The sequence below is a fragment of the Rhagoletis pomonella genome, unplaced genomic scaffold (assembly GCF_013731165.1).
Source record: "Rhagoletis pomonella isolate Grant_MI unplaced genomic scaffold, Rhpom_1.0 Rhpom_scaffold_00003, whole genome shotgun sequence".
Taxonomy (NCBI): domain Eukaryota; kingdom Metazoa; phylum Arthropoda; class Insecta; order Diptera; family Tephritidae; genus Rhagoletis; species Rhagoletis pomonella.
In genome coordinates, this window is record NW_023458557.1 from 93,644,931 (window position 1) to 93,662,456 (window position 17,526).

Consider the following 17,526-nt stretch of genomic DNA (forward strand, 5'->3'; position numbering starts at 1 on the left):
TGCGCAGTGGCGAATGAAAATTGGCAGAAAATTGTGAAAAATTGCTCATTTCTGCGTGTTTTTTGGTTGCTGCATGCACTTCTGTTATTATTTTTTTATTGTTGCTGCTTGGGCGCTTAGCCGGAAGGGAAAGCGTGGTTGGTGAATGCAGAAGCAGGCATTTATATTTTTTTGTATGTGTAATATGAGATTTTTTGAAGAATAATAATTCAGAAGAAATATTTATTTTGTGAGAAATGTATCGGAAAGTCGATAAAAGGTGATTTTAAGCAGCTTTCAACTTATATGCAGTTATGCTGTTGATGGAAACGGGCTATAAGTCTACAATATGAACTAAAAACTGTTTTTAAGGTTTGATATTCTCATTTAGTATTCTTTAATGCATTTCGTAACCTAAACTCTTTTATAAAATTTATAATGTGTATTATTTTTCAGAACCACTTTCAGCAACATTTGTGTGTCGTACACAAATAGTCACAACGAAATCTCGCTGAAAAAAATATTTCAAAAACTAAGATTTATAAACCAAAATGTCAATGTCGCCTATAAGCAATTTCGGACGTGAAAGGGTTAACGAAGACTTTTTAATATTTTTCCTTAATTTATTTATTTTTAATAAATATGTATTTGATTAGCTTTTCTATGAATTCGTCTCTTTCGTATAACATCTTTTTGCGTCGTATGCACTCCCAAATATTTTATTCATGAAATTGCTCAGCAAAATTTAACCATAAAAACAAAAAACTAATTCTTACAGTTAACCAAGACACGCCTAATTACAAACGCAAGTGCTAATTTTCACAATAAATTTCAATTGCAACAAGCTACAAACAACTTGCAATATTTTTGAATTTTTCGTTGACGCTAAACTGTCAAAAATAAACACATTGAATGTTTATTAGTAATTTATTGCCACATTCTCCTATGTATATAAATTTGGTTTGCACTGAATACGCTTGCATAGACAGTGGTCACTTTTGATATTCTTCTCTTTTTTATTTATTCTTATTTTTGTTGCAATAATTTTGCTATGTTATTGAATTGTGTACACGTGTATATACATACATGCATATGTTCAAATGTGTGTGCATTAGGATGGTCCATAAATTCATAGGAAAATAAACCTTTTTTTATTTTTCCTGCTGCCACACCACAGAACTGAAGAATACGAAAAATAAGGAGACACGTTTTTTTTTTTTATTTTGAAATCGGTTAATATTTACCCGTGCTTCCGTGGCTCTGAAGTTTTCCATGTATTTTACATGGGGAAAATAAATTTTTTCGTAGAATTGCTATAAAATCGTTAAAAATAAATATTTTTTGACCGAATGAGACTATTTTCCTTTCAGAAGTCTTTAAAAAATAACACTACGCCGCTTGTTTGACTTAAAAATTTTACTAAGTGTGTTTTAATAACCGTTGAACCTATCTGTTATATTCAAAATTTAGTTTTTATGTTCTCATAACCACGCACGAACAGCGCAATGAATGTGTTTATTTTTTTGCATTTTACTCGATTATTTCTGTGGGTTTGTGGTAAAAAATTTTGAACAAAAGGGTTGCTAGATATTTGAAAATTTCAAATTATTTAAAGGCTCAATAAAATAATTAAGTTTCTTCATCAAACTAAAAGCGTTTGAAGAGATGTAAAAACATTTTCGTACGGGGTTTCCACCTCTCTAAAAAATACAACAATGATTATTAAAGATTTAAGCTTGCTTAATACCACAATATGTGTATCAAATAGAAGGTTAACAGATGCAAGGTGGCAAGCCTATTTAAAAACATGTTAGTTCAAAGCTTATGCGTACACTTTTCGTGTGACATCCACATAGTGGTATTAAATAAGCTTAAATGTTTAATAATCATCGTTCTATTTTTTAGAATAGTGGCAACTCCGTTCGAATATATTTTTAAATATCTTCAAATGATTTTAGTTTTGATGAAGAAACTTAAATATTTCATTGACCTTTAAATAATTTTATATTTTCAAATATTTGGCAACCCTACTTTTCAAAGTTTTTTACCACAAACCTACATAAAATACATGGGAAACTTCAAAGCCCCGGCGGCACGGGTAGTTATTAATCCGTTTCGAAATAAAAAAAAAATACGCTTCTCCTTATTTTTGCTATTCTTGACATGTGGGTGTGGGGAGTGGCTGGAGGAAAAACATTTTGTACCACCATAATGTACATACATACATATGTATTTATATAAAGCTGCATTAATTTCTAGCCACCGAAAAGTTTCAAATTACACTTTAAAGCAACAATAACAACAAAAATCTAACGCAACGGACATCCGCAATTGTTTTGCTGATAATTATGTATGTATGTCTAGCTGTTCTTGTTGCAGCGACAAGCTTTTTGTTGCGCGTTTAGAAATTTAGTGGAAAATTGTGTGAACTAGAAAATCGATAATTAAGCAAATGTTCTATGTACATATATTCGGGAGTATAATGTTCTCTTAAATATGCACACTTTAATAAATTTAAATGAAGTTTTTCATGATTTCAAATTTTTGTAAATAATTGATGCGACTACATAACAGTACAGTCAGTCTAAAATTAGGGTCGAATAGTGGTAGTCTGACTATTTTTTCCGCAGTAGAAAAATTTTTTTTTAATACTACAACAATACTACATACTTTTTTATATACATATGTACTACATCAACAAGAAAGTTATAACACATCAAAAACTTCAACGCCAATATCTCAGAAAGCAGTTTTAACAGAAGCGCCCTTATTGCATCTTACTCCTCAATTATTGGAGATACAACAAAGACTAGTTGATTTTTCTGTGTGTTTTTTTTTTAAATATTTTAAACAGAATTTTAATAAAAAGCAAACACTATTTTTGCTAATTTTTACATTCGTAAGTCTTTATTCTGGGGTTCCACAGACGTATACAAGAACCAGGTGGCTGTGTGAAAATTACGTTAGTATTCCTAAGTAATGGTCAAACCCCACGAAGGTTTTGCTCCCGCTCATCGCAATATTTTTTTACACAGAGTTAAAGTCCCCCTTTTTGGTAGAAATTACAATTATTTTGCATTAGATTCTGTTCTCCTTAGAAAAATTTGACGCTTAATATATTAGTGGAAATTTATCTATTTATAAGCCATTTTTTCAAAGAGTGGGTCAAAAAGGCCCGTTCTGGTGGGAGTTGATTGGTTAAACTTTTGGAAAAAAGTAGGCCAACCTTATTTTCAATATATAACCCGAAAAAATCGTAAGAACTCCGTTATTTAACATAACGGTTGATAAGCTTATTGCAAAAATTTATTGATAGCGACAATAACTTAACCGTTAAATTTTTTTATTTCTTTAAATGGAAATAGTACATCCGGATTTGTAGAGTACATAGAGATGTATGTATATTAGGGTGACCATCGAAAATCGTTTTTTTGTACGTTAGTACTACATATTTTCAAATTGTGGAAATTATCGATGGTCAAAATTTTAAAAATTCTTTGAAATTCAAGCAAAAATAATCATTCAAAAACTCATGCATCTAGAAAATCGTATTTTCTGACCTAAATCGACAGGCCGCGACCTCCTAAATGGCCTTTAAAAAATCTATAAAAATAGGCAATAATATTTCTCATAAAAACGAATCAAATTAGGGGGTGGGGTCTTTAAATTTTCAAAAAAAAAAAAACATTTTCGATGGGAATCCTGATGTATGTACTATATACACTTTCTTCTGTTCGCCCATCCATCAGCAGCAGTCACTCAACATTTGAATTCAATGAATGAATTAAATAGAATTTTAATATGATGACATGATAAGATTAGAAGCCTTATAGCTCTTTGGAATCTACCTTATGGGCAGTAGCGCCGGCGTTTCCAGACGCGCCGGCGTCGCCGCCGCCGCCGATTCTCTTTGAAGTTGACCACGCCGCCGCCGTAAAGCCTGTCGGCGTAAACCTCTAATACATACATGTATACGTGCGCCATTAAAAACTGTGATCAAGTCCATCTGCGAAAAAACAAATAAAATGCGGTAAAAATGCATTAAAAATTAAAAAAAATATATATATACCAAATTAAAATTAATTATGTTTTTGCTGGTTTGTTAATTAAACCATGGAATGAGAAAAGCCAATCAATGACGGATTGATTTCAGCTTGTTAAAATTTAATTGAAATTCACTTTTTTAATTGGTGGACTACAAAATTTACAGTTGATAGAAACATACACACAAATGGGTGTACATTAGATCGTGACGGGGAAAAATGTTCGCCGTAAACCACTGACTCTTAACGAATTTTTGTAAAGCAATTTCGCACTTTTTTTTTTTGCGAATGTCGGATTTGAAAGTATGATTTATCTATACTCTTGTCTCGAGAAGAAAATTGTTTTGTCCCAAAGTTCATTGAGTGAAGTACCCGGTTTTAGTTGGTACTTACCCACCAGATCTACATACATATTTATTACCCCAACGTATCACCCGAATTTCGGTAAATTAAAGCTCGTCAACAATCTTTAAACTTTTTCCGAAGAAGCTTTGAGAGAAAACTCTTGTATATAATTTAGCTCGCGTCGATCCAACAGTCGCAATGGCCGAATAAACAAAGCACAGGCGTACCATTCGCGTGATACGAGTTCGAGACCTGGCGCAGCTGAGCTTCATTTTTAATTTAATTTTTGATCAAAACTTGTTTCTTTTTTAATTCAAATTTTTTAATTAAAATTTTTTTTTTAAAGAAATATATACCTATTTTAGTTTAATTTTTAGAAACAAATCTTATGTATTTCTTTTCTTCTTAATAAAATTCTTTTCTTGATTTAATTTTCTTTAATGGCTTGGTGGTTATTGTTTTAAAAAGAATACTTTTTTTAATTGCATTTAGTTGTAAGGAACTTATTGTGTTTTTTTGTTTAAAAAAATTTTCTTGTAGTGATTTTTTTTTTTTTAATTTTTAGGACTTATTGTGGAAAAAGAAAAATATATATATTTTAATTTCATTTAATCTTAAGAAATATATTTTATTTTTAAAATTTTTTTAAATTTAAATTAATATTCTTTTATTAGTTTCATTTCCTTTTAATTTTTTTGATATAATAATTTCAAAAATTAGATCTTTTATTTCCTTTGTTTTAATTTTTTTTCTCTTTTGTATAAAATTATTTTTAATCTAATTTAATTGTCAAGTACTATTTTCTTCTTTTTTTCTGTTTCTAATTTAATTTTCTTTTATTTATTGTTTTAAAACGAAAAATATATGTATATATGCACATACATACTTATGTATTTTAACTTAATTTATTAAAAAAAAAACTGGTTGCTAAAAGACGAAAGGTGCCAGAATTAAAAATTGTCTTACGAAAGGCTTTTATATTTCGAAAGACTGTGGTGGGTGGTTAGAATCGCCCTGTAAGGGGTGTCGGGCGAATTTTGTTTCGTTTTGCTCGTACGGTGATACGGTCTAATGTATGTATGTATGTACATATTTATATGCGTTATTGCGAATTGTTAAATTAAAATTAAGATTAAATATTTTTTTTATTCGCGAATTTAAAAAAAAAATTTACGAGTAGTGTGTGGAAACAGATAAACTAAATTTATCGACTCAATCCAGTCGAAAGTAAAATTTAAAAAAGATGGAAAAACTCAATAGATGCCTTTAGCCAATTGTGAGGCTTAACGAATAAAAAACAAAAAAAGAAAGTAGTGGGGTAGTATAAATAAATACATATGTAGTTACATATGCATATGTATATATATTTACACTTAAAAAACTACATTAAAAATGTTAGTTAAAGTTATTTTGTAGTATTTATGTATGTATGTAAATACGTGCACATATTTTTTTTTTTTTTTATAGAACAAATGTGTACGTTTGTGTGCGTATAGTTAAGGAATACATGTACATATGTATATCTAATAGCACATGTGGGCGGAGCCACAACTGTAATGGAAACAGATGCGCTACACGCTTCATGCTTTCACAAGCAAACACAAATACAATGTAAACAAACGAACGGACAAAACGCAAGAGTTGCCAGCTCGCTCACACGCATATGGCAGCAGCATGGCGCAAGCACTCAAACATACACATACACATTTAGCCATAGACGCTAAGCAAACAACGCCAACACCTGAGCAACGACAAAGCGTTGATGGCGTTCGCGTAACATCCCTTCCGTTGAGCAGGCACCGTTTTTGAGAGTGTGTGTGTGTTTGCATGTGTGGCCAAAGCAGAAAAGTCGCAAACCAGTTTATGAGTTAATGACAAAAAGCACTCAGTACTCAAAAGAATTCCAACTCAAATACACACACACACACACAATGTTGAAAACCACAGCTGCACTCAGCAGTCGCCGCCATTTAACCACCCCATCTATGTGGAGTACATCAACTTTTGTGCGACTTCTTATCGCCTTTGAGTTCAAACTCAAAAATACGAGTGAAGTTTCGCCACTCAAGCCTTTGAAGTGCGAGTGATTTTGGGCCATGGTGCGAGCAACCACTGTCGTTGGCGTTATCTTTTCCTTTTGTCTTTGACATTTCAGTACGACCGAGCAACTCAAAGTGGTGTAAACGGTGCATTCGTCGGTTGTGTTCATAGATGTGTTTGAAAAGGGCGTGAATTTGATACTAAGTTTATAAGTAAAACTTATAATGAAGCATTGAAAAAAAGAAGTCGAAATAATCGGTATTATAAAAATTGAAAAAATTACAGATTGTTTTTCAAATGTTGCCTCTTAAGTGTTCGCGTGTTTGACAAAGTGTTATGAACTGTTAAGTCCGGCAGTGAAATTTACTCGAGAAATCAGCTGGGAAACATCATTGGAATATGGTCACCTTAATGCCATACAGTTATTCGGCACCAAGATGTGGGCTAATCGAAAAAATGATTGAACCTAAGGTATTTGTTATTCTCCAAATGCTAGATTGGGGCCTGAATATGAATTTAACGGCTTATAAATTAGATTAAATACTGCTGGCGAAGGGAAATTTTCATAGTGGAGTTTTAACCCACATTCGGCTGTTAACTTTTAAATTTTGTAGTGAAAATCCATAGTTAACTGTCGAATATGAGTTTTAAATAAAAATTACAGATTTTAACGCAGATTAATAAATCGTTCATAACGTTGTAAGCTGATGTGATTGTAAAAAGGTGTTGCCATAATATTTTACGTGAATTTCAATTACTGGATTTTTGTTGAAAATTTGTTATTTTCATAAGTTTTCGTTTACTTTGATGGAACTTTCGCACTTTTCGTGGTTCAAAACTGGAATTTACAGTAATTTACTTCAGGCTTACTTTGATAATTAGCAAGAGACCAGTTGAGCACTATTTTTGAATTGTATTTGTTTTTATTGTACTTTTTTTGAGAAAAGTGCTGAAAAAGTAGCAATTAAAAATCAACGCGAACTCTTAACTACTTGCAGCTTGGACTTTATTGTACTAAAATTTAATGATCTATAAGACCACATACCCAAAATTTTTCTTAAAGAATTTCTGTTAATAAAATTTCAAATATTTCTGGTGAAATTTTCTTTCGTTTTGGGGGAACCCCACAAATGTTATCAACTAGTTTTTACTATTTAATATTTATTAACTGGAAGAGGAGAATCGATTTTCTTCAACATTGCTACTTTTTCTGCACTTTTCACTATAAAAAAAAAAACTATTATAATGAATGAAACTCTCAAAAATCGTGTTTAACTGGTTTAACTTAAAAAAAAAATGGTTGAAAAATAAAGGCGTTAGCAAATTATGAACTTTAAACGACAGTTTTGAACCACTGTGCGTAGGTTTATCATTAACATATGTACGTACGTACTTATCGCTGATTGGAGAAGTTGTTTTGGTGAATTTTTCCTTTTTGGTTGTTGGGTTTCCAGCAGGATGGGTGCATGATGTATTTCGGTACGAATATCCGTCATCCATTGCCAAATTTGGTTTGGAGAGAATCTGGTTTCGGCGTTGTAACATCTTCAGTGTCATTTTGCGTTTATGAAAACAACACAAATTAACCCGTGGGATAAGATTAAGAATTTATTGAGCGCTTAAGCTAATCATCACATTGACTGGCATTTTATTATCACAGCCAACAAGAGGGTTCCTGAATTTCGTCTGAGAAAACATTTAACTCAGTCGAACGTTTCACGAAATTCTAAACTTCAATTAGGTTAAAATCAGGAATACTAGTTAAAAAAAAAATGGTGGGATAAAATCTTCAAAAGAAATTTCAAATGGAAAGTCTTACTAACTAGGGGTCACCTAAGGTTCAAGACTAGTGCACATGAAAGCTGAGACAAAGTACCACAGTTTTTTCAAAAATTCAATTTTTTTCAATTGCATTCGTCGTTTCAGCGATCTAAGGTTAAAAAGCTACATAACACACTCGAGAAGGCTACATAGCTGAGAAGGCTATTCGACTTTATATTTGAAATGAGTTAGTTAGTTGGTAGATTAATTTGGTAAAACAGAAACTGGGGATATCTCGACCTAGAAGATCTTTTGTATTCCGTTTGATAATTACTGACGCGGACGGACCAAGAGACTGTCAGTATCCTTAATAAATGATAATAATGTGTTGGCAGACAAATTCCTTAAAATAAGGCATTTGACTGCGGAAGTACTAAAGTAAGGCAGTCTTAGAATGACCAATGCCAAATAAGGCGCTTCAGCACCACCTCCTCCTCCAAGACAAAGACGGTAATCCGCGTAGGTGGTGAGCAGTGTTGCCATTTTAGCCGTTTTCCGGCTAGATTTAGCCGGTTGCGATAGCAAACAGCCGGAGAAATTTGGATTTAGCCGGCAGCCGATTTGTTAGCCATTTTGCAGAAAAAAATTAGCCGATTTTGCTATTTGCCTTGTTTTCTTAAATTTCAAATATGTATATATGTTTCCATTTTTGACTAAGCGACCCCAAATCTGTTAGAAATGGCTACTGGCCTTATCGTGGAGAAAATTTTCATGTCAGGCAGGGTTGTATGAAATTGGGCCGATTTCGCTTATTTTTATTTTAAACGAAGAAGGGATTTGCTTCATAAAATGTTTTTTATAAATGTCTTAATTTTAAGTGTGAAGTTGTATTCGCAAAGAAATAAATAAGAAAGAAAATAAGAAATTGTTTCACTGTTAAGAGATTAAAGATTGTGTTTGGATATAGGGCCAACAAACAGAATAAATATTACATGTAGATATTGTCTTCCCAGATAGCGCACATTCAATTCTGCCTAAATTACAAAGCATAATTTTTGCCCACTCCCAAAAGTTTAAAGTAAGGGAAAAATTTATATTTTCAGGCACTATGTACACATATGTATTTTTTTTAACAAACTTTTTTGCTGAGAACTTATTTAAATTCCAAAAACCGAATGCCAACTTGAATTAAAGGAACCAACACTGAAGTGAGTCAAAATGAAAATAAAAGAGCACAAATTTCTATGTAAAGCAAAACTCGCTGGGAATTCTACGAGACATCTGACGGTCATATGACCGGTCATCTAAATGGGAGATCTGCAGTCTTTTGGCATCATATTTTACATCAGAATTGAAGGGATTTCTGAAAAATCTGACCAGTTCTTTTGTGTAACTGTGATTTTGCATCCCTTGTCAATATATGGCCTCGGTTGATATTTACTTAAGGTCGTTGTTTTACTGCCTTAAAATTGAAGGGAAATTTTTACAGCGTTTTTTATGTGTATTGGTTTCTATCTGAGTGTATTGAGAATCGGTCAGTCTTAAAAGGCCTTGTAGGGAAGACAATTATCACTCAAAATATCAGATAGTAATAGTAATAGATAGTTTTTGCCGAGTACCTTTCAAATCATTGGAATTAACTAAATTAATTAAGTAAACAAGTATTAACTAACATTTTTCATTTTAAAATCGCTCCAGTTTGTAAATTTTTAAATTTAACGAACTGGTTTATTCAAATTATCGTCGACAAAAAATCATGTACCAAAATCATATGTTTTTCCTAATTGCAAATTCTTGCTGGCAAAATTTTTTCTCTCCAAGAAATAGTGTGTTTACTCGTGATTTATTTAAATAAAACATGTGAAATTTAGTTGAAACATTTTAGCCGTTTTTAGCCGGTTTTATTTGCCAATTTAGCCGGTTCGTCCAAAAAGTTCTGGCAACACTGGTGGTGAGGCCAATCCGGTGCATGTGAGAGCGCAGGTGTTTGCGTGTCTTTCCTATTAAAGGAATATCCAAAACATCTAGCCCCCTACCGCTTCCCAGTACAGACTACATTCTGAGTTTACCTACTCTGTAATTGAAGGTCTCGTTGAGAACCAACTGTTAGGTTCAATAAGAACAGACGAATAGATAGGGCCCTGATGGCCGCATGGCTAACTGAAAAGTTATTAAATCGGCTTTCAAACCCCTTTTAATGTTCGATCTTGTAAAGGTTGAGACTGCTAACTAGTACCTAGTCCTGAGCGACTATGGAGTTAGGTGTCTGGCCCATTTTTTTTTCAGAGAAGGAAGCATCGAAAGCCTAATCCCGACAATGTGAGACTTTAACCCACTAAACCTCCTACCGTCTATGTACCGATCACCCCGGTACCACCTTAAGTATTTCGTCGGGAGGTGGTTTGAGCACTAAGCTCTACGTCTGTTACTGTTCATGTTATTCCACTGTTTGAGGTTCGTTTCTAAGTGTAGTACTGTCCGGATGCAATAGTTTAATGCTGGTCCATAGGCTCCCGCATCTGCTTCGCCATCCATCTTGGACCAAAGTATTTTTATAAAGGTTGTTCTTCTGAATAGTACCATCAGATAATTGCATTTGCAAATTCCTCGAAGTTGATACTGCTTGGAGTGGAGTCCACCTCAGGAGCGACTGTAAGGCAAGGTTTTTGGCCACCAGATTATAGAGGCGAGGGTTACAATCGGTCGGACAATTATACGGTAAAGCCTGGGAGCTTAACTAAGCTGGTCTATATGGGAAATCCAATTTAGTCTCTTATCTATGGTAATTCCAAGCTATTTGACTTCGTCGGGGTATTAAAGGGTAGCCGAGCTAAGGTTTGGCTTGTTGTTTTGTGTGTTAGCAGTATTACCTATATTGGCTTGTCCCGCAATCACTGTCGTCTAGCTCAACTAACGAAAGACCCAGAAAATGTGCAACTCCGACTGGGTTAGTCCATAGGGATAGGGGTGTTGGTTGAGTGGGGTTTAGGGTGCATTCGAAGAGATGTCTACTGTCGTCAGGTGTCTCTCCGCATGCCGGGTACTAGTTGGGCACATCTGCATCTAAGGTAAGAATTCAGCCTGCTGCAGATGAAGCTCTGTCGCGTTCACGTCAGATGGTTGTGTACCCAAAACGGCATTCACAGGTCGGGAGTTAGTGTAAGTCGTTACTGACTCCCTGTGAATGCAATTTATGACCTGTCGGTATGCCTTCTGATGTGCCTTGGCGAGGCCTCTAGTACCAGCAGGTTTCTGTTCGGGTGCGCATGTCTGTGACACCCTGCAAGGAATTGCTTACAGAGTGTAGATGGTGGTGTGGCGATATCACAAGGCATCTGGTGGCAAGTCTGTAGTTTCGTTCACTGCGTCCTGGTGGTCCCCGGCGACCACACGGGCGCTGCATTGTTTAGTACGGGTCGGCTAATTGCATTGTATATTTCTAGCAACGTTTTTTTGCCTTTGCCCCAGGTTTTGCCGGCTAGCGATTTCAAAAAAAGAAAAACAGGGTTTACAAATTTAATCAAATTAAAGAAATATTTCTTCATTTTAAGGCAATCAAATCTAAAAATTACAACAAAATTAAATTAAAAAATAAATTTTCTTAAAACTAAATCACGTTAAAAAATATGTGCATATAAATAATTTTCTCTTTAAAACAACAGATTCTAAGAATTATAGGAAAATTAAATTTAAAAACAAAAAGTTTAAAATAAAAAAGGAAAAAATAAACTAATAAAGAAAACAAATTCCGCTACCCGAGTAATCGAACCTAGGACCTATCGAATGGCATGCCAGCGCTTTTCACACCCGGCCATTACGACTGCTGGAGCAGTGCGAACAACTTGAACCTGCTTTCCCTCAAAAGAGCTTTTCACCATGAAAGTTGGCAAGGGAGCTTTTTGGAGACCTTCGAGCCAGAATAAACAAAATCTTTCAATAGTTTGTCTACTGTCCTTCAATTGCCTTACAAAAAATTGCCCTGTAGGTGTAGACAGGTTTACTTTGTGTTCTTGGGCGCTCTTGGCATCGTTGTCCACTAACGGTATCCGAGTCGAAGGATCTTTTCGCCATAGCATGTCGATAGTTTTTAAAGGCGGCTTAAGTGAGTAATTAAAAAAAAAATCAGTTGAGCAACCGCTTAACTTATTATAAATAGTTCTCTGCGCTATAGTAAGTCGTAAGTCGGTATAAAGCCTATACAAATCGTTATTTTATTACCAAAAATATTTGCCGTCGGCAATGCGGTTACGCTCGTATTCAGATAAATTTTACGAAAACTTCATTTTCCCCAAGTGAATCCATCATCGACACAGCCACATTGGATATTACTTCACAACAAAAATTTTATGAGCTCATTACAGTTGGCGATTGTCTGGAAATAGTGAATATTAAATGCTTTACGAACCACATGTAATTGCTAAATTGTTTGAGCGAGTATTTGTGTTCGCAGCAGTCACTTACATACGCATAGCTCAAGCACAAACTTTATAATTTTTTGCGTAATGAGATTTGCGAATGTGAAAGAGAAAATGACTAGAGCATAAATTACAAGAAAGTGCTTTTTGTTGGCTACTTGTTGAGGGTACACTGAAAGAAATTTTTTGAAGATTTTATATAAAATATAGACTTAATGAATGGATGGTGTACTTTTTATTGAAAATATGTAACGCCTTTTATAAGGCGCTTGCTTGCTTAAACTTGATATTTAAGTGTCTGATTTGACTAGATATATTTACTGCGATATTAAATAATTGTTTTTCGTGTTTTTTTCGGGTTACAAAAAAACTCTTAATTTTTATTTACACTTTTATTTATGACAATGCTGATTGTTTTATCCTTATTTTGCTTCAGTTCATTGAGCTTTGAATACACCCGACCTCTGTTTTTCGCCAGCTCATGGCAGCTCCTCTATCTCATTCCACATTCCTTGCACACCTCTAAAAAATTACTCAATTATCTTGTCGTAAATTAAAAATTTAAGCACCCGACTTTAATGATGATAAAATCCAAAAATATGAAGTGAAAGAAAACGAGAAACAAAACAAATTTAAAAACACTAATTCTCAAACATGTTGACATGATGGCATTAATCAATTTGCGAGGAGCAAAGAAAATAAGCAACACAACAACAAGCACAATGCGAACAATACGAAAGAGGTCGAAAAGATACTCATAAAAGTAGACGAACAAACATAATACAATATAATAAAAACCAATAAACAAACTATAAAAAAAAAAATACAAAAAGAGGTTTGCAGTAGGCAGCAAACATAGCTTAACACACAGCAACAAAAACAACAGCACAAACAAGTTAAAAGCAAATAAAACAAGAAATCCAACTAAAGAACAACAAAATGACAACAATAATCACAACAACGACAAATCAATATCATCAAGCGACAATAAAAATTCAACACACCATAATTTTTGATTGTCAAAAGATGGGTTCGAAGAAGCCAAAGAACCAAACAAGCGGCATGAAAAACGAAAACCCATGAAATTCACCTTATTACGCGCCACACTGAGGCCGGCTAGTGACGTCGTTGTGGCTGGACGCTTCACAGTCATTTAGTTGGGCAGACTGCACGCTCATGCGCTTGTAATTTATGACACAATTCTCGAGGTGATGCTTGCGTGCGATGCATGCAACTACAGATTCAAAGGCATATTTGCGTGAAGATGAGCTGAGTTGTTTGCAGGCGGGCAATTAACGTAAACTCACCACGCATGCGCATGCGGCCGGGCCGGTGAAGTGATCGTGCAATGTCACAGGAATGCAGCTGATCAACGCAGCAGCAGCAGCAGCAGCAGCAGCAGCAGCGGTAGAAAAGTTGTCACGCAAGCAACATAATTCAAAATTAAAGAATTTAAATAACTCCACTCAGCGTATAGAGAGAGAGAGAGAGAGAGAGAGAGAGAGGTTAAAAAAGAACGTAAAATTAAGGAAAAAAATCTGACTTACTATTTCTCTGGCGATCTACACATCGATCTTATCAGCGCAAGCCAACAAGAATGGAATCACCAATAAAACAAACCAAATGCCTGGATTATACGAGTAGCATTAAGCATAAAGTTGAATAAAATAAAATAAAATTAGTAAAAAAAGAAATAAGAAAAAAAAAAACATGATCACAATACTCGCTCTATCTTGACGCCAAAAGAAATTGGGAATAATAATAAACAGAATCATAAGCCGTAAAGACAAAAGCGATTACGATCGCATAAGGAATTTTAGTTCACTGCAGCGAACATTGGTTTAGTAGGCGACAAAAAATACTTAAACACACACGTGTATGCTATGCATGTGGCTATATCGTCTGTAGGTTTGGATGCACCTTTGTTCAAAAATAAAGGAATTAAAAACTTTGATGCTAGCAAAACCACGAATGCCCGACAGGTATTTGTTGGCGGCGTTGTTGTTGTTGTCTTGGCCGACGCTTGCGCTTACGCTTGGCCCGCAGGGTTTCGGGTACATACTTAGTATTGGTCTTCCCCATGTAGTTTTTTGTTAAATTAACGTGCCTTTCTTGTGCGCTTGTGCCATAAATTAGTTGACAGTTAAATGTGACAAACACGAGAATCAGCTGCAATGTTAAAAAAAAAAAACCGAAAGAATACAAATTTACAATTAGTAGGTGCCTTAGGGAGGTCCTTAAATGTAGGATTTTTACAGCAGGTTTCCTAAGCCTCATCCCCTACATCGATGCTACTATAGTCGAAGATATTACATATAAATTTTGGTCCCCAATTGGGTATAAAATGAAAAAAAAAATTATTTTTAATTTTTTCAGTCTCCATAGAGGCATTAAGCCTTTACCCCCCTTGCGACACGCCTTAACCGTCTCCAATCGGGAGCAAAACTTATATGTGATATCTGTGGCCGTAATATTACCGATTGAAGGGGTGAGACAGAAAAAATCTTTCATTTGATTTATTAACTACCACCCTAATGTACCTACAACAAAAACATGAAAAAGCCTATAGTTAAAAGCTGAAACAGCACTGACCCGCAGGTTGCGCTTGAATGCGTGAACTTTCTTGTTTAACACAAATGCCAAGAAAAGGTAGGAACTAACAGAAGATGCGAACTATGGAAGGAAAATAGTCAGATACATATTCACTACTACATACACATGTATGTATGTATATTTCAATGTTTGCATAATTGTTTTAAGAACGCCAATTAAGTAACTAAAGTTTATATTAATTTATCCAATAACTTTACCATTTTGTGAATTTGGAGCAGGACACAGGGGCTCGGAGTCATATAAAAGCTTGGTAAAGCGATTAGATATGTTCGAGATGGCACTGAGTGGTGAGATCACCGATACAAATACAGAAAACAACCGTAAATTTTATAAATTACTATTTTTTGTGGTTTAGTTTTCGATGTAATTATCCTTGAATTTATCGATATCGTTATGGACGTGTTTATCGATTTCACCATTTGCCGATATAGTTACATGTCACATCGTTATTATTTTTTCAATAAAATTATCGATATAATAATCGATAAAATTATCGAAAAATTTATCGATCTCAACATCTATCAGCAGGGACACCCAGATAGTTATCGATTTTATGATCGATATAATTACAGATATATTTATTGATATCCCGATTTTATTATCGATATCGTTATCGATACAATTATTAATGTGGCTATCGCTATTCAATCAATCATTTGTATTCCCTTGCTAAAATCAAAATCAACGATATTTCGCATCAAAAATTAGAAGATTTTAACTATAATTTTTACCCCTTTTATTTGAACTTACCTAAAAATTCTAACAATAACTGAAATTTAAATCCAGTTTTCCTTCACTTCGTTATTCTATACTTAAAAGCGCCACTCTCTAAATTGAGCGATTTCTTCGTTCGCTATATTCGCATCCCCTTTCATCCTCCACAGCCAATTTGCGTTCTCTCACATTAACCACTAGGTGGTCGGTCGCTGCGTCGATCATTTCAAGTCGTCCAAGCTGTCGAATGCCTCCTGCCGTTCGATGCGCAACATTGCAGCCAAAACACTTGAAGCCAACAAAAAGGGGCTATTGGTGTTGCGCACGCGCAGTGCTAAAGCATTGACTTGGCGACAATTTCGCTCTGCTCCGTTGAAATTCAATTTGAAATTTTTTAACACCGTCTGGCTGTTGGTACCTTTATGCTTATATAGTTATGTACGTACATTTGTATGTACATATAATAAGTGTGCTATATATGAACGCATGCGTACTCATATATATGTAGCACACTTATTATGAAATTTAATTATTTACCACTTTAGATGGTGCAAAAAACTTGGAAGTAAACTATTTTGGTTGCGCTTTTACCCTAATCAGTTGCCTAATACAGCAAGTTGCTTCTTCATGCACACGCCTTGTAAACGAATGGCCCGTTTTCGACTCTAGAGAATAGTGAATTTACTTTACTACCATCCTTCAGAATGCGCTCCTGGTCGTTGGCAAAGGTGATTTTAGTGATGATAGCGGCCTCCTTGTACGAATGGCCCTTACCACAAAACTAAAGTTTCGTCCCAAACTGCCAGGACTGGTGGGTATTTCAATGGGTATATTTCCTACGTTTCGTTCGATTTTCAAAAATGGGATGTAAATTAAATCGGTTGGGCTGTAGATATACAATAAGGCATTACTTTTTCAAAAAGAGTTGCCACCTTTTAGAAAAATTATTTAAAAAGTTAAACCTACTATCACAAAATGGTAACAACTGAAATGGTTTTGAAAAGCTTTGTTTCTTAACACATCTGTAGGAGAGTTGCCACCTGCTTAAAACATCAAATTCAATTTGAAGTAAGCGAATTATGTAATATAAAAACATATGTGTCAGCATATGGGCACCAGACGAACGGAGTTCATAAAAGTAGAAGTTTGTAAATATTTTTAAGAGGGTTTCCACCTATTTGAAAAGTCAAAGTTAGTTAACTAATAAATTATTTAATAAGCTAAATGAATTATTAAAATATAGTATATCAATCGAATAGCGTTAAACAAGTCTTTATTCAAAGCTATATTTAATGGGTTGCCACATGTTTAAAAAATCTAATTCCACTTAATTCATCAGTTAATTAAAATATGTATTAAGGGCTCATGTCAGATGAAAATTTAAATTGCATTTAAGTTTATTTGGGAATGTCATTTACATAAATCCCATTTCACTTTCGTTGGGTTTCATATCATCTTTATTTAAATATGCCAAACAATTGGCTACACTGTTGCTTGTTCTTTGAAATTGTTGTTGCATTTATTTACATTTTATACTGAAGAGCTGATTATTGTTTGGTACAAACACAGGGTTGTATTTCTCATTTTTAAATAGGCAATATTGGTCATTTAAATAT

The 17,526-nt window shown here is 34.2% G+C and overlaps 1 protein-coding gene across 2 annotated transcripts in view; it reads left to right on the plus strand.

Moving 5' to 3' along the window:
• Window positions 1-17,526, plus strand: part of LOC118735829 (developmental protein eyes absent) — a 100,960-nt gene that overhangs the window by 60,519 nt on the left and 22,915 nt on the right. Inside the window, exon 1 of one of the 2 annotated variants that reach the window (XM_036465804.1) lies at window positions 6,528-6,878. The exons of the other annotated variant lie outside the window; for it this stretch is intronic. Within the exon in view, the coding sequence (XP_036321697.1) occupies window positions 6,807-6,878 (72 nt within the window). The 5' untranslated portion in view covers window positions 6,528-6,806. Of the gene's footprint in view, window positions 1-6,527; window positions 6,879-17,526 lie in introns of those variants that run through there. 2 annotated transcript variants of the gene reach the window in all.